The sequence below is a fragment of the Carassius gibelio genome, chromosome A19, assembly GCF_023724105.1.
Source record: "Carassius gibelio isolate Cgi1373 ecotype wild population from Czech Republic chromosome A19, carGib1.2-hapl.c, whole genome shotgun sequence".
NCBI classification, from domain to species: domain Eukaryota; kingdom Metazoa; phylum Chordata; class Actinopteri; order Cypriniformes; family Cyprinidae; genus Carassius; species Carassius gibelio.
Window position 1 is genome coordinate 22,190,533 of NC_068389.1, and position 24,130 is coordinate 22,214,662.

General features: G+C 36.5%; 1 protein-coding gene across 6 annotated transcripts in view; it reads left to right on the forward strand.

The window, feature by feature from the left end:
* LOC127935322 (CUGBP Elav-like family member 3) overlaps positions 1-24,130 on the forward strand; it is a 54,504-nt gene that overhangs the window by 2,721 nt on the left and 27,653 nt on the right. For 4 of the 6 annotated variants that reach the window (XM_052533097.1, XM_052533096.1, XM_052533095.1 and 1 more), the window contains exons 2-10: positions 10,567-10,696; positions 11,262-11,395; positions 11,594-11,646; positions 11,766-11,892; positions 12,001-12,176; positions 17,554-17,920; positions 18,019-18,282; positions 18,611-18,796; positions 19,975-22,034. In XM_052533097.1, coding sequence (XP_052389057.1) covers positions 10,567-10,696; positions 11,262-11,395; positions 11,594-11,646; positions 11,766-11,892; positions 12,001-12,176; positions 17,554-17,920; positions 18,019-18,282; positions 18,611-18,796; positions 19,975-21,653 — 3,116 coding nt within the window. In that variant the 3' untranslated portion in view covers positions 21,654-22,034. Of the gene's footprint in view, positions 1-10,566; positions 10,697-11,261; positions 11,396-11,593; positions 11,647-11,765; positions 11,893-12,000; positions 12,177-17,553; positions 17,921-18,018; positions 18,283-18,610; positions 18,797-19,974; positions 22,035-24,130 lie in introns of those variants that run through there. The other 2 variants (XM_052533099.1, XM_052533100.1) reach the window with 1 other exon arrangement.

Genomic DNA, 24,130 nt, shown 5'->3' on the forward strand with positions numbered 1-24,130 from the left:
ATGAAAAAGGCTTTTTGGGGTTTGGGGTCCTCTCTATTTTCATTTTTGGGTGCATTTTGAATCTGCATAGTTTTTGCCAGTAAAGGGGTTTTTAGGATCAGGAGCATTTTTGGGCTAAACTAAGGTTTAGTTTAAACAGGCTAAACAGGACTGTTTGGTGTCAGAATGGCACGTTTGGTTGAACTACATTTGGCGTGTCTTAGGCATGTTGTGAATCAGCAACATTTTTGGGAAGTAAGGGGTCAAATGAGAGTGTTCAGGGTCAGTTGCATTTTGCATGTCATGGGCTTCTTCCACGTCAGCAGCATGTTTAGGTGTAACTAGCACTTCAGAGTCAACATGAGCCTGAGCAACATGATGTTTTTGGAAGCCAAGTTTCCATCCAGTATTTGCACCGTTCTGTTATCAGCAAAGTGAAATTGCATTAGAAAGTTTACAGATTTTTATTTTTTTCAGCCTGATGTGCATAATGCAGACACCCTTAATATAACTAATATATATGCTATATTGATAACCATTTTGATGCACTTAACCCTTTACGCAAAAACATCCTTGATGCAAATTTGGACATGAATTTGTTCCAAGTCAGCTGCAATTTTGGGCATCTCAGGCACTAGACTAGACTTTTAAAACACAGCCATTGTATCTTTCATGGGGAAGTGATCTTGATTGTGCACATCCTGCTCCAGAACATTTCCATCATGGTTTGCTGTGCTTTCTGCAAGTATATCCTGACATGAGGTTTAGCCTGTGCCAGTTGCATTTAGAAGCTTTAGGATGAGAATTTGTATCAGGAACATTAATGCTTTATTTTTAAAAGACATGAGGCGGTGAAGAACTGTTGTGTGCATTGGACTTTATGCCCTATATATATGTCATAGTTCATATTTAGGGAAGTCTGTAAATTGGAACTGTGTGTCTTTGGCTGGAGTTTTTTTGGACATGCATTGCCTTTTAAGAAGTAGCCTTAAATGTCACTGCCGTAATATTGGGCAAAACGTATTGTATATTGGAACGCGAGAGAAGTAGGCCTACAGAAGTGATAATTTGGCATTCAAGTGCATCGTGAATATGGAAACATTTTAATTTGTGTCAAATGAGAGAACCGGTTTCATTTTAGCCAAAATGTTTTCGTTTTGGCTTTGTCGTTTATATTGCTATAACTTCTGAAAGACCTATTCTTAATTCTTGTTCTTTTCTAAATAATGTTAATTGAAATTATTTGTTGTTGACTGAGGGGAAATAAAAAAGCCTAGCTATGTTTACAGTTTATTATAATGTTTGTAAACATTTCATGTTGGCATTAGGCCTGTTTCTGAATAAAATGATAAAATGCGACTTATTATATGTGACTTATGTTAATTTTTTACTTCTAAAAAAACACTGTTTTATATGCGTAGCATATTTTAACCATGCAGCAAACCTTTTTAAATATTTTGATAAATTACTGTAAATAAATGAATAAATGACTTTTTAAACCGTTTAATTGATCATATTAATCATTCAAAATTCTTAACCGGTTAAAATGAACCTCCCTATACTTAGCACCTTCGTGATATTGGATCACTTAACAGTAGTTAAAAAAAATATTTGGGTTAAAAACACATTAAATTTAGCTAACTTTACAGGAATAAAATTGTTGTAGTTTCAAAGCATTAAAGGTTTAGTTCACCGAAAAATGAAAACTATGTCACCCTCATGTCATTCCAAACCTGTGAGACCTCCGTTCATCTTAGATATTTTAGATTTAGTCCGAGAGCATTCTGTCCCTCCATTGAAAGTTTGTGTACGGTATACTGTCCAAGGTTAGAAAGGTAATAAAAACATCTTCAAAGTAGTCCATGTGACATCAGAGGGTCAGTTAGAATTTTTTTAAACATCAAAAATACAATTGGAAGAACTGTGGTCGTATCTCCAAAACACTTGAAAAACCCTTCCTGCAAAGCTACCTGAACAACAATGTGCAAGTGTACCTGGACAAAACTGTTTTAAATGCAAAGGTTGGTCACACCAAATATTGATTTGATTTAGTTAATTGAAGTTAATTGTTAAATAAAAACCATTTATGACAATATTTTTGAAAGCATCCTTACTTACAGAATATTTACACAAGTGCCTAAAACTTCTCACACTACTGTAGCTTTGGAGGCAGGTTTTTTTAAGTGACGTGACATTCAGCCAAGTATGGTGACCCATACTCAGAATTTCTGCTCTGCATTTAACCCATGCGAAGTGCACACACACAGAGCAGTGAACACACACACACTGTGAACACACACCCGGAGCGGTGGGCAGCCATTTATGCTGCGGCGCCCGGGGAGCAATTGGGGGTTCGATGCCTTGCTCAAGGGCACCTAAGTCGTGGTATTGAAGTAATTTAAATTTCTTGAAGACATTGTTACAGTTCTTCTGGATTTAGTGTGTCTCCGTTTCATCTGTTTCTTCATGTAATCACCGACAGATTCGATGATGGTGAGACCAGATCTTTATGGAATTACATTTGGTTCAATAAAAATGAGCAAAACTTTATAAAACTGAACGTTTTTCAGAAACTAAAAACAAAAATATGCCATTACAAAAGAAGAAAAACACAATGAAAATGAAAACAATGATCTTAACAGTCTTTTCAAATATGCTTCATTCTTTGTTAATGTTTTTCAAAGATTCGTTTTCGCTGATCGTGTATTCTGAATGCATTGGCACAGATTTCGCTTATGCTTTGCAGTTTTTAGTTTGGTGTTTTGACACAAACCTCTCGTGGGGGCGGATTAACAGTGATCTACTCTGATTGGATAGTGAGCTTTTGATGGAGATGTGCTCTCTGACCGGGAAGTACAGACGTCACTCAGTGGCGCGGTGACTAAATCTGGTCTATACCGCAAAAATTCTTTTTCACAGACAAAGTGAAAAAAAATTATTTTAAGGTCATACACAGGTTCTACCCTGTAACGTAGTTTATACAAAGATTTAAATCTGAAATTGATCTTACATGCTCTTTTTGTTCGAGTTCTGAAGAAACTGTACACTTATTTTGGTCATGTCACTACACTCAGGAACTTTGGGATAATATTGCTGTGTTTGTCAAGTGTAGGATTTTGCCAGGCTTCTCCGTACAAATGAAAAACATTATATTTGGGTATTATGACTCTGACCTAGGGCTGGGCGATATATCTAACAATATGATACGTAGATCACTGATAAGCATTATCGAAGGCAATTCATCTTGGATAATGCGCTTGGAACGCGATATTGCATAGTTTGTCTGTGATCTACGGTTCCATCTATTAAATGCTGCTCGATTTGAAAGCAGGTGATGGTGATGGTGAGTGGTAATCATGGAACCGGATTTACTGACTAGGTGCGCATGATCATATCTTTAGATATATCGCCCAGCCCTACTCTGAACCCACAAACAAAAATATCAGTTTTGTTTTTAATTTTAATTTTTTCCTAAACAAATTTCATATTCACAAATGCAAATTCTCTAACTGTAAATCTGTCTTCTCTGTTTTCCTAAAAGAAATGGAAAACTATTTTAATCTAATCTCAGTATCTACTAGGGGTGGCACGGTTCAACTTTTTCATGGTTCGGTTTGTTTCACGGTTTTAGAGTCATGGGGTACATTTCGGTATGTACTATGTTTATGGAAAAACTATACTTTCTAATAAAAAAAAGAAGAATATTATATCCAACTACAAGCAACAGTACACATAAATACAATAGAGTAAAGATACAAACAATAAACAGTGATTTTCAGTTTTTTTGTGATTTTCAAAAAATTGTTTTTGGCAGGTCTAGCATAAGTTTTTAGGTGAAGAAATTGAATAAAGTAATCAAATGTAAAACAGCATTGCATATTGGACTATATAAATTAAAGATAATTTTTTAAAGTTATAAAAGCTTTTTAATCCAGAGCAGTGAGTGATTTTTTTGTTGTTGCTGTTTCTATTAATATAAAGACTGTCATTTTAAGAGAATGCACTCATACAGTGGATGATGACAGAATAAATGACTGCTCATATTCCAGCATAAGTCATTCACATTGATCAAGAGGGAATGGTTTGGCCAGGTATTTTTTTATTTTTTTATTTTCATCGCTATTGTTGTAATGTCTGGGAATCCAGAATGCGCATTCGTCAGCAGAAACATATATTAATTGCTATATGTAGCAAACCATATTACAGATGCTTTGGATTTAAGTTGAACCGTGGTCCCAGCACGTGTGTGGTGAACCGAACGGTACAGGTTTTTTTCAGCGAACAGTGCCACCCCTATTATCTACTAATAAGTAGGGGTCGACCGATTATCGGCGTGGCCGATTATAGGGGTGATATTAAGCATTTTTATTTTTATCGGCATCTGCCATTTTCAAAACCGATTTGCCGATAAAACCATTTTTATTTTGATATGCGCGATCTGGCACTGATCCAGCCATCAGGCAGAGCGCACCGCTCTGTGTCCTAGACTAAGCCCCGCCCATCGTCCGTCTGATTTGTTGGGAGTCACGAGCCTGTCCAATCAATACGGCTGGTGTGGCTGGAAAATGTTCCGCTCTCACACCGAAAAGCACAGGAGCTGCTTCAGTGATCATCATCACACATCAATTAGTTCTCTCTAAAATCTCTCAAAGGTAAGAATGCAGTAAACGTTCCTGAAGTTGCAATAAATCACTACACTGAAGTTGCAAAACACCTAAATATAATCGATTGATGACAAGTTCAGTTATTATACTGGGAATTCCCGGTCAATGTCCGTCATTGCAGTGATATGCTTTAATGGATCATCACATCAGTGCTGAGATAGTCAAACTAAAACCTACTTCTCTCACCATTCGGCCAATTTAACGTTATATTGTGAATAGATTATCAACATGAATGAATTCACTCACGTCTGCCGCGTTTTTTTTTTGTGTGTTGTTCACATAGCTTCACTGAACAGCGTCTGTTCCATTAGGGCTCTTAGTCAAAAAAATTGTGCATATTTGGAGAAATATTGCTTTATTCTAACATGATTATATAATATGATAATATGATTAATTTATTATACAGATTCAGAATTACCATTATGCAATTTTGAAGACCTGAAAGAAGAGCTCCCTATTCCTGATTTAGTTATCTCCGCAGCCGCGCTCTCTCATTTGACTAATAACCCTATGCTAATAACGTAAATTGTCAATAATCTCACATTGAACGTTTCTGAATGACGCTGTCCTGTATACTTCCTAGTTTGTATCGGCATGATAAACAGTCAAACGAACATTTAACACATCAAAAAAAAAAAAAAAAACACTATTACAATATGGGTTGTGTGTAGGGCTGCACGATATTGGGAAAAAATGACATTGCGATATTTTATTTTTTTGCGATATATATTGCAATATTTTTTTTTACAAACAAAAATGGGCTGAGCACACTTACATTCTCATTTTAAATGATTTAAACATCGACACCATCGTGTTTATTGATTAATATGCGCGAGGGAGAGAGAACAAGACAGCACTCGTGTTGTTTGAAGACGGATTGCTCTCTCTCTGTATCTCTCACGGGCGCTCTCTATCTGTTAATCCATTGATGTGCATTAGACTTTTAATTGAGTAGTCACCTCTATTATTTTAGGCTATGTTTTAGTCATCAGAAAATAATTATGAGAGGTTAAGCTATTGCACATTTCTAACATGTAAATTATTGATGCCAATACTTCCCTTTCCCTAAACTGTTCAGCTGTAGTAAAATATCCATAGGCTTAATCATGAAACATACTGTGGTACCACTTTTATTAATATTAATGTTGTTATTATGAACAGTTCTCAGAATTAAAGATGTGTTAAAATAATTTAAAGAGTCTTTGTCAGAGGTCTTTTTATTCTTAATTTTGACATTTAATTTTCATTTTTACACTAGACACATGTCGGTTCAAAATATCGGTTATCGGTCTCCTTGATCTGTAATAATCAGTATCGGCATCGGCCCTGAAAAATGCATATCAGTCGATCCCTACTAATAAGATAGCTATAACTACTGTTAGAATTTGCTCTGCCTTTGATCTCCTTGTGTAATTTTGTTTAGATTTTGGCCCTCTTTTCTTTAGTTCTATTTTATTCTTTATTGTTTTCTTTGTGGTTGATATTATATGATGTATGTTTATACTTTTGTATGTTTTTGTTCTCTGCATTAATAAAAAAAGAAAAAGAAAAAAAAGCTCTCGCGGTGATTTGTATGCAATATGTCATGCCTTGTATTACTAAATATGTAAATAATATTTGACCTTCAATTGTCTCAGTCTGTAAAGATGAGCTCTTGTTCTTCAAGGCAGCTTGAAGTAAGCTTGTGTTACTGAAGTAACCAATAAGATTGATACAAGTTGTCATGTTACAGTGTGTTACAGTTTGTTGTGGGTTATTATTGTCAACCAGAAACACAAGCTTACTTCTAGCTGCCTTGAAGGACAAGCGCTCATCTTTAAAGACTGAGACGATCGAAGGTCAAATATTATTTGCATATTTAGTAATACAAATCACCTTGAGAGCTTTCCAATATGCACGCCACTGAGTGACATCTGTACTTCCTGGTAACAGAGCACCTGTCCATCAAAAGTTCACTATCCAATCAGAGTAGATCACTGTTAAGGTCGCCCCCACGAGAAGTTTGTGTGAAAACACCAAACACCAAAGCAAAATCTGTGGCAGTGCATTCAGAATCAACGATTAGTAAAAACTAATCTTTGAAAAACATTAACAAAGAATTAAGCATATTGGAAGAGCCTATTAACTTTGTGCGACTGAGTTAATTTTTTTCATTTTCATTCTTTTTTTGTAATGACATATTTTTGATAGCTTCTGAAAAGTTACGTTCAGTTTTATTGAAGCAAGTGTAATTCCATAGATCTACATGTGAAGGACCAGCTGTTGTGAGACTGCTTGTGCATTCAAAAATTTTACTAGATTATTATTAAAAGGAATGGCAAAATGAATGTTCGGAAATGTAAACTGATATTTCCTACTGACACACTACAGCAAAAGATAGAAATAACTGTCTTAAAAAAAAAAAAAAAACTTTTTGGGGTGAAAATACTAATGTGCCTAAGATTTTTGCATAGTACTGTATAGAAAGAATGACCATACAGTCATTCACAGAACTGATTAAAGATTGACAGATATACAGTAGAAACAATAGGTGTGCTTTATTAAATAATGACCTAGATCATGAAATACATTTATTAGCTTTAGAGTAAAAGAAGCACAAATTGGGAAATGAGAGCATCCAAGAAGCGTGTGAAAGCTATGGATTTATTTAAAATATTTTTTAATGTTCTTTAATGTTATCCATAGTTTTTTGTGGTTCTTTAAAAAAAATTGTTTTTTAAGTATCGGTTCAGGCACCGTTTTAAAAGTATCGAAACCGGTATCATGAAGAACCCAATCGATACCCAACCCTAAATATTAATGTGACATTCCATCTTTTGCTGTAAGGACGTGCTGTTTTGCATAATTAAAATGCTTGCATTAAGACCATAACAGTAAAATGTAAGTAAATGTGTTTTTTTTTAAATAGCACAAATCTAATGTTTCATTGTTTATTGACTATTCCTTAATTTAGGAACTAATTGTCTAATTGTTTCAGATTAAATATTATTAATTCTTAGTAAAAGGAAAGTTTGACCGAGTAAGTAATTGATAGAGTTACTTTTTACACTTTTTACTATTGGATGATTGCAAAAGTTGGAAAGTTTGAGTTTGAATAGTTTGCAAGAGTGTGAGTATACTATAAACATAGTAAGACTATAAAACATGAATCTTGGATATCCCTGGCAAAATCTGTAGTCCCAATTTGCAACTTGTTAGCAACTGCCTTTTTAAAGACACATTCAATCATAAAAATCACAAGAATGCCATTACTGCTTTATTTTAAGTCATAGAATGAAACGTGAAAACATCTTGCACTTGTGTTCACAACAACCTTATTTCAGGCATTTAACCAAAAATCCATTCAAAATAAACACTTTTGGGATGATGGAACCAGAAGTTCAAAAAGTGTTGTCAGCATTCTGCAGGGTTTATGTAACAAGTGACCACAAGATAAGCAAGATATTCAGAAACAACAATCTGCTGTCACATCATACACTAGTTTGTGTTCTTAGACTGAGGAAGAACACATTTTTCACTCCCAAAAAGCATGTTTTGTGTTTGTTATACAGCAGTTATGTGTATTTGTCTTACAAATTTTCTTTAAATGCTTAAAGTGGTCATATTGTGAGGAATCACAATGTACGTGGGCTTCTGAGATCTGTATTTGCAAATGGATGTTTATAAAAGTTCTCGTTGTTGTAGATGAAATATCCTAACACAGATAACATTAAATAAATATTTTGAACCGGTTAAATGTTGATTATTAAATATTAAAATTGCACTCCAATCGGGATTTTTGAGGCCGATCACAGAAAGCAGTATCTGCTGACTTGATCACTTATAACGATCTTTTAAAAGCCTTTTTTTTATCGTGTGGAATAGTGATGGTCCAATCAAGATTTTTAGACATTTATGCATAGTCCTGTCGCGATAGTCAATAAATCAATTAATCGCTCTATCATTTTTTTCATCCGCGATAATTACTTTTTTCAATTTTTATTTAAGAAATGTAAAATGTCACGATGCGGGGTTAGACTGGAGCGCAGCCTGTGGACATCCCGCGGTAGAAACACCGTCTCCGATGGCACAAATGTCCCGGTAATAAAGAGATAACGTCTTGCTAGAGTGGCCAGCTTTGGGACACGCCTTTCATTTGCTTGTGGATGTTTGTGTCGCAAGTTATACAGCATTGTTCTTGCACTACTGTTTTATTTTAATACTGTGTCACATATTTTGCAAGTAACTTCATTGCCCTTTCTCTCGAAATGGGCCTACCTTTCACTCGGTTCATTTGGCTTGCTCAGCTAAATGTCTGTAGGCGTGTGGTTGCATGTGTTAACGCGCCCAGTGAGTTCACAGTCACACACATATACACACACACGGGCGCGCGCACGTTCTCCTTTCCAAAGTGCTCGGGCAGTTGCGTTCTTGAGACGTCTGTCGTTGCTAATCTTCCATCAGCTGCAATCTCCGTCTCAACAAGGGAATTTCAGCAATGGATTTCCACCACCGAAAAACCCTTGCAGTAGGGGTACCCACTCTGATACAAGATTTATTTTTGAAGAAAATTAAAAAAAACTCTGCAGTGTTTCAAAGGTTCTGAAAATGTTTAACATCTGTATTTATTTTATTGTTTTACAATTGTTTTGTTTTCTTTAGGCACCCTGCAATAACTTTTTTTTCATTGATATTAAGCAGATGTCCTTTTTGGACAGCTTTCCTAAAAATATATCCTATTCCTAAAATAAGGAATGTCCCAATATATCGCCTTGCTTACAGTATTGCAGTGTATTGCAAAATATCGCAACCCCTGTATCATGATACGTATTGTATCGCCAGATTATTGCAGATACACACCCCTAGGTGTCCTCTTTTGGAAGGTGAAACAAAGTAGTTTGGCTTTTGCAACGAAACACACAGCGGCTTCACAACCAGACCAATCAGTGTATGACATCAAAGTACCACAAGAGCGATTCAAAAGCTTGAAGAGTCATCTGCTCTCCAATCGCTCTCACCGTACTTGTATATGATGTCATATGTTTATTCATCTGTGTAGCACTGACCCATATCAAACAAGCCTTAACACTGAATAAAAGTTATGCCTTCTTTCTTTGCTTATACATTTGGGCAGTGTTATGCAAATTTTCCCACACAGTGACGTAGATATGTGGGGGCCTGTTTAAATGAGGTGTTTTAGGAAGGCGTGTCAGGGCATTTACTTTTACAAAGAATATTCTTTGGGTTTGAGACTTTAGTCTTTGCGACTTTATGGATCTTCTGAATGCACCAAGAGCTTGTAACACTCCAAAGACAAAGGAATACATGAAATCTCATTATATGACCCCTTTAATATTAAAGCCTGGGTTTAAGACAAATTTACAACCAAATATGTACATAGTGTACACGTGATTCAAAACTATGTGCAGGCATAGTAAAAACTTTCCAAGAAGAAAAAAGTTTGAGTTAAGGGCTGTACAAACTAAGAACAATAACTATAATGATATAGATAGATATAGTTAAAAAAAAATGGTTTAAAATCACACTATTCTGATAGCGACACATAGGAATGATATCGTTGGAATCACTCACAACTATTTTTTTTCTAGCTAACAAATGAAAAAAACATTGACAGCCAATCAGAATTCTTCCTGTTTTAAAGAGATCAAACATTTAAAGTGACCGATGACATAACTGCAGCTTCTGCTTATAATAAACAGAACATTATAGTGCATTGGTGTGTATGCTAATATAGCTATAAATGAAAGAAACTGCTGTAATTTGTGACATTCCTCATGAATTATTCAATGTTAGCATGAATTTTAATACTTCTTTATGGTTTGCCCATCCTCACTAATATTAGACAAAGTTCATGCCATTGTAAGCAGACCATTAAACTGAGTGTTTTATGATGAAGTTAAACTTTTCCTTATTCTTTTCCCAGCGGATGCGCCACACAGGCTTAATCTCTTCTATCTGGCGAATGATGTCATTCAGAACTGTAAAAGGAAAAATGCCATAGTCTACCGCACCACATTCACAGATGTGCTGCCAGAAGCTATTAAGCTCATCAGGTGAGTCTGCTTTCATCAACATGAACTTTAACCAGATTGTTCTCAAGAGCAAAAAATACATTTTCTGCCTATAGACCACAACAGTGACCACCCACTTTCTCAGGTCTTGGTTCTGGAAGTAATTTCTACATTTAAATTTTATACAGTTCCAAAATAAGGAGCCATGACCCAAACCAACTTTTTATTTATTTATTATTATTAAAAAATATATATATATTTTTGGGACATTTTGTATTTTGTCCATTTTGTTTAACGATTTAATAATTGACATACAAATCAAATAACAATCTCAGTCAAAGACATATCTGAATTACATGTTTTTTATTTAATTATACATTATAAGCCTATGCATTGCAGCCACACATTTATTTATATATATATTTTGATTAGTATGTTTCTATAATCAATCAGCCATCAGTTACTAAATGATGCTGTGACAAAGTGCTTCTAACAAAGCATGCATTAATGTGGCCTTATATGCAAATTATTTTCTAAAATCTGTTGTGATGTTGCATTGTGTGAATTGCTTTATATTATGAAGCTTTGTAAATGTGATTTCTTGTAGTGCAACAAAGGATTCTAAGGTGAACAAGGCAGTGGTGAGGATACTGTCCATTTGGGAAGAGAGAAATGTCTATTCAGAGGAGTTCATCAGTCAGCTTAGGAACAATTTGGTTCGGAAAGAAGAACCAGTGAAAGGTCTGAATCAATAATTGAGGATTTATCAACTTAATGTTGCTCCAGGTCGTATTTTACATGCTTGTCAGTATTTATTTTTATGTTTAACATTGAAAGTTTTAATATACAATGTTTGAAGACTTGTACATATTTTTTTTAATTATTAAAATTATAAGTGATTGATTATTCATTTTTAATATTATTCAATTTTATTTTCAGCTCCAGTTAGCTCCAAATCTGCCCTGAAATCCAAGATTGTTGCTGAGTTTGTGGTAAATAGTCAAAATTCACAATTGAATTTGAGTGACTCTTTGGAACCCCTTGGGTTGGGGTGACTATACCTTTCATTTAAACAACTTCTTAACTACTTGTTTGTATTTTTACCTGTCAGCCCACTGCGTTTATCGAGCATCTGTCCAAGTACAGGACGTCCATGGATGAAATTGAGCTCAAAGAGAAACAGTTAGCAGCAATGAGAGTGGATGTGTGCAGCACAGAGGCTCTTAAGAAACTGAAAGGTCGGTAAATAGTGGCCTTTTAAGATTTCTAAATGGATATGCATTAATTAATGTATCAGTATTTTTCTAATTTTTATGTGTTTGTTCTTTCTACATTTCATATTTTAGACAAGGCAGGAGGTAAAAGGTTTTCTAAAGACTTTGAAGACGGGAGTACAAAGCTTCAGGAGTTTGTTTCCTTTCTGGATGGAGAGGTCAAAAAAGGCCCCCCATTAATGGAAGCTCTGGAGAATGCAGACATATTCTATGAGATGCAATATAAAGAGGTCAAGATTGTGGCTAAAGTGAGTATTGCAGATTAATGTGATGATATTTTTGGGCGCAATTTGAAATGATATTATAAATAAAATTAGTTACCGGTACACTCCTGTACAAAATATTTTACACTATAATTTGCAGTGTTTGTTGGAAAAAATATTACTAAATGTATTAATTTTCCACACCGGGAGACTAGAATGAATGTAAAGAACCATCAAGTCATTTCAAATGAAATGGATGAGTAGGAAATAAGTAAAATGTTGTTTTCTTTATATTTCCAAAAAGCACTTTATGAAATGGAATTATTTCCATTTGCTTCAACAAAAGCTCTTAATCTCTCCTCACTTCCAGCGTCCTCTGGCCTTCCAGCAGACCCATTATTTCAATGCACATATAAAAACTATCTTTATGATTGAAAGCAGCAAATAGCCCTTTCAGAAGTAATGACTAAATGGTTATTTCTTGCTTTTAGTGGTTTCAGGTGCATTGTGCTGAAATTAAATTTTTGCCATATTTGGACATTTAAAAAAACACCGCTGTATAAGTTTATAATTAACCTTTTTTTATTTTTACAATGGTTTAAATTACCACATTTCTGGGATAATTACATTTTAGATAATTGGTTTTGCATAGTTTAATTGTTTTAATTTTTATAAGATTTTAGATGGTGTCTGGGTGATGAGCAGTATATGTAAAATTTGTATTAGAAAATTTGTTTTTCATCTCTCTGTGTGTGTGTGTGTGTGTGTGTGTGTGTGTGTGTGTATGTGTATATATATATATATATATATATATATATATATATATATATATATATTAGGGGTCTAACGATACGCGTATTCGTATTGAACCGTTCGGTAAGAGGCTTTCGGTTCGGTACTCGGTACGCATTATGTACCGAACGGTTCGTTGGACTAATTAATTATATTTGGAAAGAAAAAGTGAAATATAATGATATGCGTTCAACAAGGTAGCCCAATAACCCAAACGACGTAACAGGCAACGCCCCTGACACCCCCGAAGAAGAAAAAAACACCAACTTATATGTTTGTGTTAGGCAACTAAGTCAGGCGCTCGCTCACTCAGCGCAGCTCATGCACGGTACGCGGTGGCCAATGCGTTTAACAGACCAAAAATAGAAGATCCTCCAGTAACCAACAGGTCTGGTAAGCCATGGTGACGGCAAGAGAGTGGTGGATAAAAAAACAACGGTATGTCGCATCTACATGATAATAGGGAACACCAGCGGAAAAAATGTCTGCTTTTACATTTCCAACGGATTCAAACAGGGCAAGAGACATCACCGCGGCGATTGGTAGGCTTCATTTACGTTATAGCCGCGGATATGAGACCTTACTATTTACCATTCATTCTATCATCACCATTATAGTTTACAGGGTATCCAAAGTGCGCCCAAACACCAGACCTGTTGGTTACTGGAGGATCTTCTATTTCTGGTCTGTTAAACGCATTGGCCATTTTGCAACGAGCCTTCAGCGCGTACTGAGTGAGCGAGCGCCTATAGTGGAAAACGCAGGTTTTAAGAACATGCTTAATGTAATTGAGCCCCGTTACAATATTCCTTCACGAGCCCATTTCAGCCAGACCGTAATTCCTGCTTTGTTCCAAAAAACATAAGCCCTATAGAGAACCGATTGAGTAAAAACACACTCAATATAAAGAGTTGTAGAGTTCCATATTAAAAGTTACATCTTTGTATTTGTTCATAACTACTACAACAATATAACATTTTTTATTTTTTTTTATAAGGAGCTGTTTTTGTTTTATACAGTATGCTGCTAAGAAAACACCATAGAAGATGGGTAAAGAATAGTTCCATCATTGTTCAATGTAAAAAAAAAAAAAAAACATACTTTGTTAGTTTTAATAAATAAAACATTTTTTAAAAATCAAGGAAATTTATCTGCCAATTTTTTCATTTTGCTGTATCTAAAATGTACCGAACCGTGACACCAGTGTATCGTATCGAACCGAACTGTGAATTTTGTGAACCGTTACACCCCTAATATATATATATAACATTAAAGACAAAATTGCTTTGTCAGCTGTGGAGTCACAAGATCCTGACTGAATTACAGAATATCACATCTTATTATTGGGTGTTTCTGCACATTCATGTTTTACCAAATAAAAATGGACAAGTAGTGGGACAGTTGAACTTAAAGCAAATGTATAAGTTTAAAAGCTAATACTTAGTTGCATATCCCTTGCATACAGTCACAGAGAGCAGTAATTCAGCCACCCATAGACATCACCGGACTCTTTGTTTCATCCATTGACATGCTTTTCCCAGCCTTTAATACATCTAATTTCCACTTTTGCTTGGTTTGGGGGGGTTTCTGCCTTTAGTCTCCTCTTTAGCTGGTGTAATTCATGTTCAATAGGTTTTAAATCTAGACATTGACTTTGGCAATCTAAGACCTTCCATTTCTTTGCCCTGATAAACTCCTTGACTGAGCTTGCATGGTGTTTTGGGTCTTTGTCGTGTTGTAATATGAATCACTTTCTGATGAGTCTTGTGGCATTTTCTTGAACATTGGTAGCCAAGATGTTTTAGTACACTTCTGTTATCACCATCATTCTTTACGTCATCAATAAAGTTGAGAGAGATAATTGGTTTTGCATAGTTTAATTGTTTTAATTTTTATAAGATTTTAGATGGTGTCTGGGTGATGAGCAGTATATGTAAAATTTGTATTAGAAAATTTGTTTTTCATCTCTCTGTGTGTGTGTGTGTGTGTGTGTGTGTGTATGTATATATATATATATATATATATATATATATATATATATTAGGGGTCTAACGATACGCGTATTCGTATTGAACCGTTCGGTAAGAGGCTTTCGGTTCGGTACTCGGTACGCATTATGTACCGAACGGTTCGTTGGACTAATTAATTATATTTGGAAAGAAAAAGTGAAATATAATGATATGCGTTCAACAAGGTAGCCCAATAACCCAAACGACGTAACAGGCAACGCCCCTGACACCCCCGAAGAAGAAAAAAACACCAACTTATATGTTTGTGTTAGGCAACTAAGTCAGGCGCTCGCTCACTCAGCGCAGCTCATGCACGGTACGCGGTGGCCAATGCGTTTAACAGACCAAAAATAGAAGATCCTCCAGTAACCAACAGGTCTGGTAAGCCATGGTGATGGCAAGAGAGTGGTGGATAAAAAAACAACGGTATGTCGCATCTACATGATAATAGGGAACACCAGCGGAAAAAATGTCTGCTTTTACATTTCCAACGGATTCAAACAGGGCAAGAGACATCACCGCGGCGATTGGTAGGCTTCATTTACGTTATAGCCGCGGATATGAGACCTTACTATTTACCATTCATTCTATCATCACCATTATAGTTTACAGGGTATCCAAAGTGCGCCCAAACACCAGACCTGTTGGTTACTGGAGGATCTTCTATTTCTGGTCTGTTAAACGCATTGGCCATTTTGCAACGAGCCTTCAGCGCGTACTGAGTGAGCGAGCGCCTATAGTGGAAAACGCAGGTTTTAAGAACATGCTTAATGTAATTGAGCCCCGTTACAATATTCCTTCACGAGCCCATTTCAGCCAGACCGTAATTCCTGCTTTGTTCCAAAAAACATAAGCCCTATAGAGAACCGATTGAGTAAAAACACACTCAATATAAAGAGTTGTAGAGTTCCATATTAAAAGTTACATCTTTGTATTTGTTCATAACTACTACAACAATATAACATTTTTTATTTTTTTTTATAAGGAGCTGTTTTTGTTTTATACAGTATGCTGCTAAGAAAACACCATAGAAGATGGGTAAAGAATAGTTCCATCATTGTTCAATGTAAAAAAAAAAAAAAAAACATACTTTGTTAGTTTTAATAAATAAAACATTTTTTAAAAATCAAGGAAATTTATCTGCCAATTTTTTCATTTTGCTGTATCTAAAATGTACCGAACCGTGACACCAGTGTATCGTATCGAACCGAACTGTGAATTTTGTGAACCGTTACACCCCTAATATATATATATAACATTAAAGACAAAATTGCTTTGTCAGCTGTGGAGTCACAAGATCCTGACTGAATTACAGAATATCACATCTTATTATTGGGTGTTTCTGCACATTCATGTTTTACCAAATAAAAATGGACAAGTAGTGGGACAGTTGAACTTAAAGCAAATGTATAAGTTTAAAAGCTAATACTTAGTTGCATATCCCTTGCATACAGTCACAGAGAGCAGTAATTCAGCCACCCATAGACATCACCGGACTCTTTGTTTCATCCATTGACATGCTTTTCCCAGCCTTTAATACATCTAATTTCCACTTTTGCTTGGTTTGGGGGGGTTTCTGCCTTTAGTCTCCTCTTTAGCTGGTGTAATTCATGTTCAATAGGTTTTAAATCTAGACATTGACTTTGGCAATCTAAGACCTTCCATTTCTTTGCCCTGATAAACTCCTTGACTGAGCTTGCATGGTGTTTTGGGTCTTTGTCGTGTTGTAATATGAATCACTTTCTGATGAGTCTTGTGGCATTTTCTTGAACATTGGTAGCCAAGATGTTTTAGTACACTTCTGTTATCACCATCATTCTTTACGTCATCAATAAAGTTGAGAGAGCCTGTTATAAAGTGTGGTCCTTTTTATTTGGTTAAACATGAATGTGTTGAAACACCCAATAATTAAATGTGACATACTGTAGTTTTGTCTCATATTCATCTTTTAATCATATCTGCAGATGTCTTGACTCCACAGCAGACAAAACAATTTTGTCTTCACTGTTCCAATGCTTATATTCGTGATATCATTAAGTGCAATATTCACAGTATTGGATTAAACAAAACACTATCAAATATACAAATATTGTAATTTCTCTTTTGTGTTTCACATAAAAAATACAGTTAAAGCAGCAATCTTTTGAAATATTAATATTATTAAAATGTATTCCTGTGGTGGCAAAGCTGAATTTTCAGTGTCATATGATCCTTCAGAAATCATTCCGTTATGCTTATTTTTATGTTTCTTATTTAATATATTATTTTTGTGCCCAAGAAACATTTCTTACTATCATCAATATTAAAAATGGCTTAATATGTTTTTGTGTAAGATGTTTTTTTAAAGAATTTGTTGATGAGCCGATAATAATGTGAAATAGAAATCTTTTGTAAAATGTCTCTACAATCACTTTTGATGAATTTAATGCATCTTTTCTAAACGCAAGTAATAATTTATCTAAATCTAAAATCTTACTGACCCTAAACTTCTGAACAGTAATTTAAGTTCATACCGCTCAACCCCCAAAAAAACCTTTGTTAATGTGCCAGTTTTGTGAATGTACAATTTGATAGTTATAGGAACTAATAGTGAAACATTTCTCCAAATTATTGTTCTCCAGGCTTACGAGACATTTGCAAACCGGGTGTCACACCTTAAGCGCAAGCTCGATTCACTGAAGTCTAGATTGCCTGATCCAGATGACTCCCCCACACCATCCCCCATCCCCTCACCCATTGAAGATGCTCCTTCGCCCACTGGTTCAGAGTCGCCCTTCCAAGCTCTGGAAAGGATTGGTACCCCAGACCCAGAGCTGGATGGTCAGGCGATGGAGGAGGACTTGATTGCTTTGGCTGATGCTCCCAGCCCTCTCTCATCTGTCGGGGGCTCCTCCCCACCAAGTGCTCCTTTGGGAGACAAAGACAATCGTGATGTAGAAGACATGGACCTCTCGGATGTAGAGGAGACAGAAACACCTACCATCATAGGTACCATATGACCTTAAAGTTTTTGATATTTAGTATGTTTCGCATTCAAAAGAAACTTGATAGTTTTTTATTTTATTCATTTTGTATCCTCTTTACAGTTGAGGAACGTGTGGCCTCGGCTGTTGCGTCCAAACAGTCTTCTGTCACTCCAAAAGTCACAGAATCCTTGCCAACAACTGAATGTACTCAAACAAAGCAGATCGACACCCCAGCAGTGACCGTTCCCTCAGCAGTAACAACAACTACAACAACAACCACCACCACACCAACTACACCGTCACTGCCAGTGAACCTTGCTGGTGTTGATCTAGGCAAGATCAGCTCCATTCTCAGCACAATCACAAACGTTATGAAGAGCTCAGGTGAGATGCTGAAATTTGTTTTGCACAGCATGCTACACACAGCTCAAAATATCTTCTTGAATGTGCATACGTCAAAGCCTTGTCCTAGCAGTAAGCTGTGTTGCTCATTCGAGAGATGCATGTTTAAATGTGACCTGTGTTGTGTCTTCTCCCATTCCCCTAATAATTTTCCTGTCTCCTCTTCACTATTTGTCAATATAAAGTAGAAAAAATTCCAGAAAGTAAAATAATTTTGGAATTTGGATTTGGAGAACTGCTTGATAGTAAGAAATGAAATCTACATTTGTATGTAACATCATGCATTCAAACATTGCTTTTACCTTTGCAGCTGTAGGAGTTAGTCCTGTATCTCGGCCATCCCCGAGTGTACCTTCTACTCCAAGCTCAACTCAAAAGACTCCCACTACTGCCCCTCCGGCTAACCCACTGGCCAGCATCCTTTCTAGGGTGGACATCAACCCCAACACTTTGCTCAGTGCTCTGTCTAAAACACAAACCCATGGGGGTTTTCAGGGTGAGAAAACGAAAAGCTAAATTATTTGAGAAACCAGAGAGTTGGGAAATGAAATTTGTGAACACAGTAGTTCAAACATAGTATGTTCAATTTGTTTTAAGTCAACATGAAATCAAAATTAACCCTATTTTTATTTTAATACATTTGCGGTCTCACTGTGTGTGATTTCTTCAGTGTGTTACACAAAAGAAAATGTTTGATGTAATCTTTCATCAAAAATGTAATTACTTGCTCCACCTTTGAAACAACATCTTTCTCAGACGATGTCACCTAGGCCATTAATAATCAAAATCTAAAGCCGAAAAGCTTAATACCATTAAGATGACAAGTCAAGTCAAGTCCCCTTTATTTATATAGCCCTTTAAACAAAATACATTGCGGCAAAGCAACTGAACAACATTTATTAGGAAAACAGTGTGTCAATAATGCAAAAAGACTAAATTATGTTTGAAGCGTTTGATTAAGGTAATGTGGCTTTTCTAAAATCTCAAAAGTTGGCTCCAGACAAGTAGTGATTTATGAGCATAGTAGTACTTCACAATCGAATGTGAACTCTGATTCAGGTGTGGTTTCATTCTGGCACTCTTGCCCATGATTCCTGATGCATGCAATCCAACCCTACTTGTTAAATGTTCGAAAATTCATCAAATTACTTAAGTTAAATGAGTTGACAATGTTATTTCATGTTGACCTAAAACTCTAGTGAAACTATGCCTAATTGTGGAAGCAACAGTAGATGTTTTTTAAAAAGATTTGGGGCCAGATTTACTAAACAGGTCAATTTACTATGCAATCCCCATAAAAGTGTCAATGCAGTTTACCAAGAGCAGTGTAAATTAGTGTAGGGTTGCAAACAAGAAGAGATGATGATAATCAAGTTCAGGTAATCTAAAATCAGCACAGGGGCAAAATTGGTTAAGGCATGCTTTTTGGCGGTTAAATAGTGGCACAAATACCAGTAATTTAAATACAAATCTTGGTAAATCACATTGTTCAATTAGGGTTAGGTAAAATAACCTATAGTAAATTCTTGCAGTAGTTTTTTAATGTCAAAAAAGGGTAGTTGTTAGTAGTCTGGCTCTTAGTATGAGTTCTTTAGAAAATGTTTTGTTTTTAACTCAATCTGCTGACCCTTGCGTCCCTACCCCTATCTTTCTTTTAATTTTTTTCCCCACCAGGTCTGTCCTCTTTGCTAAACAACCCGACTGCAAAGACCACCACATCTTCGAATTCTGAAAAGCAATCCCTGACATCGCCTCTTACAGCAGAGACTCAAGCATCTCCTAAAGTCTTACTTGCTCCTTCTAGTCTCCCACTGGCTAGGAATCCCTCTACTCAAGGATGTGTGGCTCCTACGCCTATGCAGTCCAATATGGATAATGAGAAAATAACTCCTAGCTCTTCTCTCAACTCTACCTTTGACTCCAAGTTGGATAACTTTCTCCAAGATAACCCAGGGCTGAAAGGCTTTAATTTGGGATTTCCATCTGTTCTGTTGTGGCCTAAAGGAACTGTTGATAGCCCTTCAGCAAGTGCAGAAAACCTTGGTGGAACCCCTGTAAGGGATGAAGCTGGTGCTACACCGACACAAGATGAAATTATGGATGCTCCTCCATCAGAGCTGTTCTCGTATCAGCAGGGGCAAACGGTGTCTATGACCACCACTTTAGATGCTAAATCAATGCGTCCACTTCCATCTTGGCAGGAACAAAATGCTCACACCGATCCTCAAGCTCACACAGACCTGCACCAGAAGATCGCACCAAAAAAAGACTATGTGCCCTCTCTTGCCGAGGCAGAAGCTAAGCGCATTCAACGCATTGAAGCAATGCGTTCCTCTTCTATGTCCAGCAACCAGCAACCTTTGAGAGATACCGAGAAATCCAGTGAAATGCTTCAAGAGCTGAGACAAAACTCCTTGACTCATGATGTGGGACCAAATTCTAAAATGGTGGAAGGTAGCTACGCATATCGAGATGATCAAGAGAAGCAAGTATTGGCCAGCTCTGACGCATATGGTGCAGAGCGTTATGTTGCCAAAGAACCAAGACAGGATATTGCAGCGCCTAACTTCTTCACCACACCTCTGCCACCTATCCCAAAGCTTCCTCCTCCACCACAAGATTTCATGCATACAGCATCTTCTTCAAGAGCAAGTGGTCCTCATGCCACTGAAGATTTGCAGGAACCTTTCAGGGAAGCAGAACGAGGTGGTGTTGATGGCTCCTATGTCCCAGCAAACTCTGATTATGAACACATGTCTCATGAGGTTTCAAACAAGGAGCCTTTCCATCCACATGGAGATGTGGTTTCTCACTCTGCTAATGCACCGCACCTTGTTACTAAAATCCCACCGAATGGTCCAGTGGACTACAACCACCAACATCCACCAAGAGTACCTCTGCAGCACCCTCCAAGTATACCCCATCACCACATTGGGTCTTCTCCTCCAGTACGGGGTTACCATGAATCTTCAAGTCCTCCTCGACCTTTGCCTGAAGATCCATACTTTGACCAATTCTACGAACAGCCACCACGTAGCCCCTCTCCCCCTCATTACGAAATGCACCTGATTTCGCCTCATGCACAAGAGTATTATCCTGAAGAATTACCACCTCACTACCCAGAACGCAGGGTTCCTCCTCACCTAGAGCACAGGCTTCCACCACCACGCCATATTCTTCCATCTCACCCTGGGCATTATCCAGCTCCTAGGCCCCTTCGCAGGCCACCACCGGTCCATCATGAGCTGCCCTTTCCAAGAGGCAAGCGACCTGGCCCACCTTTTGGTGGACCTCCCAGAGTCAGGGGCCCCTTTTATCCCCCTAAAAGACCTTTCTTGCCTCGACATTACTGAAGTGTGTCTTGTGATACTTAAGCTCAGGTGTTTAGTGCATGCCACAGTGAGCAAGTAAAGAAGTCCAAAGTGCTGTTGGGTTATCATCAAGACAAAGATTGCTGTGGATATTGACACGAAGGAGATGGTCCTGAACACCTTCACAAGATCACAATAAAAAAGTGCAGATTTATTCAAGTAACCAAGGGGTTTGAATCAGACCAACAAAAACTTTTGAGCAAGATCTGTTTCTCTGATCTTTTCCAACACCAAGACATGTAAAGTGTGAGCAGTTGTGCTGCAAGGTGAAGTCAAGAAGCACTGGAGCAGAGAAATGGAAAGAATATCTGGCAACGAATGCTGGGGGAATGAGATGGAATCTGAAGGCAAACAAAACAAGAGGTGGTTATTCAATTTCATTTCCATTTTCAATTTCATTTTTGTGTTTGGTTCTATAAAAACGTCAAATTGAAAGGTTAATACAAAATGTCCTTTTCCCTCAGAGAGAATGTGTGCGTACATATCTCGCACATATCTTTGGGAAACTGTTTTTTTGGATCATCATTTAACTAAGGTTGATATGTAATATTTTTTTTACTTCCAAATTGAAGTTCAACTGATGATCAAGCTATATTGTTATGCAAAGCTGGTAGTTTTGATCTTATTTTGTACATATAATTAAATGTACCTTAACAGGTAGTTAAGCTTCATGATCCTCTTTCACGGACAAACAGTGCAGTGTAGAGAAAAAGTAATCTACAATTTTGAGGTAAGGTGCTGAGGTGTACAGAGACGAGCCGTTTTTGCCAACAGTGGCAGAAGATACAGAAGAAACGAAGTTGTCGGGCAGAATCATCATGGCCTCCCTCAGTTCCATAAGGCTTTTACTGTACTGACATAAATAAAGATGTTTGGAAAAAACCCACTGTGGCGGAGTGCAGTCTCAACCATGATGTCTATGAGTCTTTTCATCTCAGTTGCTTCAGTGACTGATTTCTTTGCTCTTCAGTTTTGCGAACACCTTTCATTCATCAATAAAATATGATAAACATTGTATGCAGAGATTTCATTGTAGCTAAATGGCTGCAACTCGTATCGACTATATATGACTGAGATTTGTCCTTCACTGTGTTGTGGAACCAAAATCAGAGGCTTTGTATTTTTTACATTTCATGTAATTCTCAATTAGTGTTTGAATGGGTAAATGTAGGCCATTTCTATGATAAATTCTGTGTAACTGCAAACTGTACAAAGCAAAGCTTGAGTTATCAGAATATAAGTGTAGACCGTTTATTAAAGGTAAATGTTCACCTCTTCACTCAGTGCGTTCTGTAATCAATCCTCCATTCCGCTCCTCTCACATATTGTAGTCTGGTATGAAATGAGTATTTACTTCAAAATTACCCATATTTATCTCACTTTAGGCTTTTTTGCACAAATAGTTTGAAATAGCCAATTGCTATGCAGAAATAGAAAAAAATCAAGTTTTTTGTCGGATCAAATAAGGACTATCTAGAGATAATTCTGGTCACACTTCAGTTGTGTGGCAAATGTTGCATCACACTGTTGCATCTTTCTCTGAAATACAGCATAAAAGAAAGAATTATGTTCCTCTGAATTAAATGTAGCATATGAGACAAGGAATTTACACAATAACTTGATTCTAAAATTAAGGCCCGGCATGGTTCCACTTAATTTAATGTCACTCATGCTGATTGGATTAGGCACAGATGGATGTTTATGTTCTCAACTCCTGAAATTGGAATAACGTAACAACATGAAGTTTTTTTTTTCTTGAGTAACAACATTATAAAAGTGTAAAGTAAAAGGAGAACTTCTTTAGCCTTAAAATCAGTTGCAGGTGATGTTTGCTGGCTAATAGGCAGGATTTTAGCAATGAGCAAAGCGTTATATCAGAATAAATTCTGCTTCAGAGATTAAAAAATAATAATAAAAAGAGCGCAGAAGTAAAACATCGCAGGACTTTTTAAAACATGTTGAAACTCGCTTTTCTGAGTGGGTGCTTAAGTATATGCATATTTCATTCTTCAACTTTCATCAAACAGAAAAGGAAGCAAAGACTCAAATGAGATTTTTTGGCTAATTGTTTGTACAACATAAAGGAAATATAGCTAAATAACCTAAATTAGTGCTGCTGGAAACATTTAGTTGTACTTTATAGTGAAGTTAGAAATCATAATTTCTTATAATACTAAATTGCTTAAAATTATAGAAATAGCATTACATTTCTAAAGACCTGTTAAAGTTAAACCTTTCAGTAATTGGCTGAAATTTTCACATCTATCTACATTGCAAAATCAGCATATACTGTAAATAATTGTAACCTCTAGTTGACTAAATCTATTTTTGCTTCAAGTTGCAAATCAAATATTTACGCATGGTCTTCAGCAGGGGGCGACAACATCAGGGGTCTTAAAACTCTCTTTTGTCCTCTCAGAATTCGTTTCCAGCAATACAATAATTAGCCTACATATTCA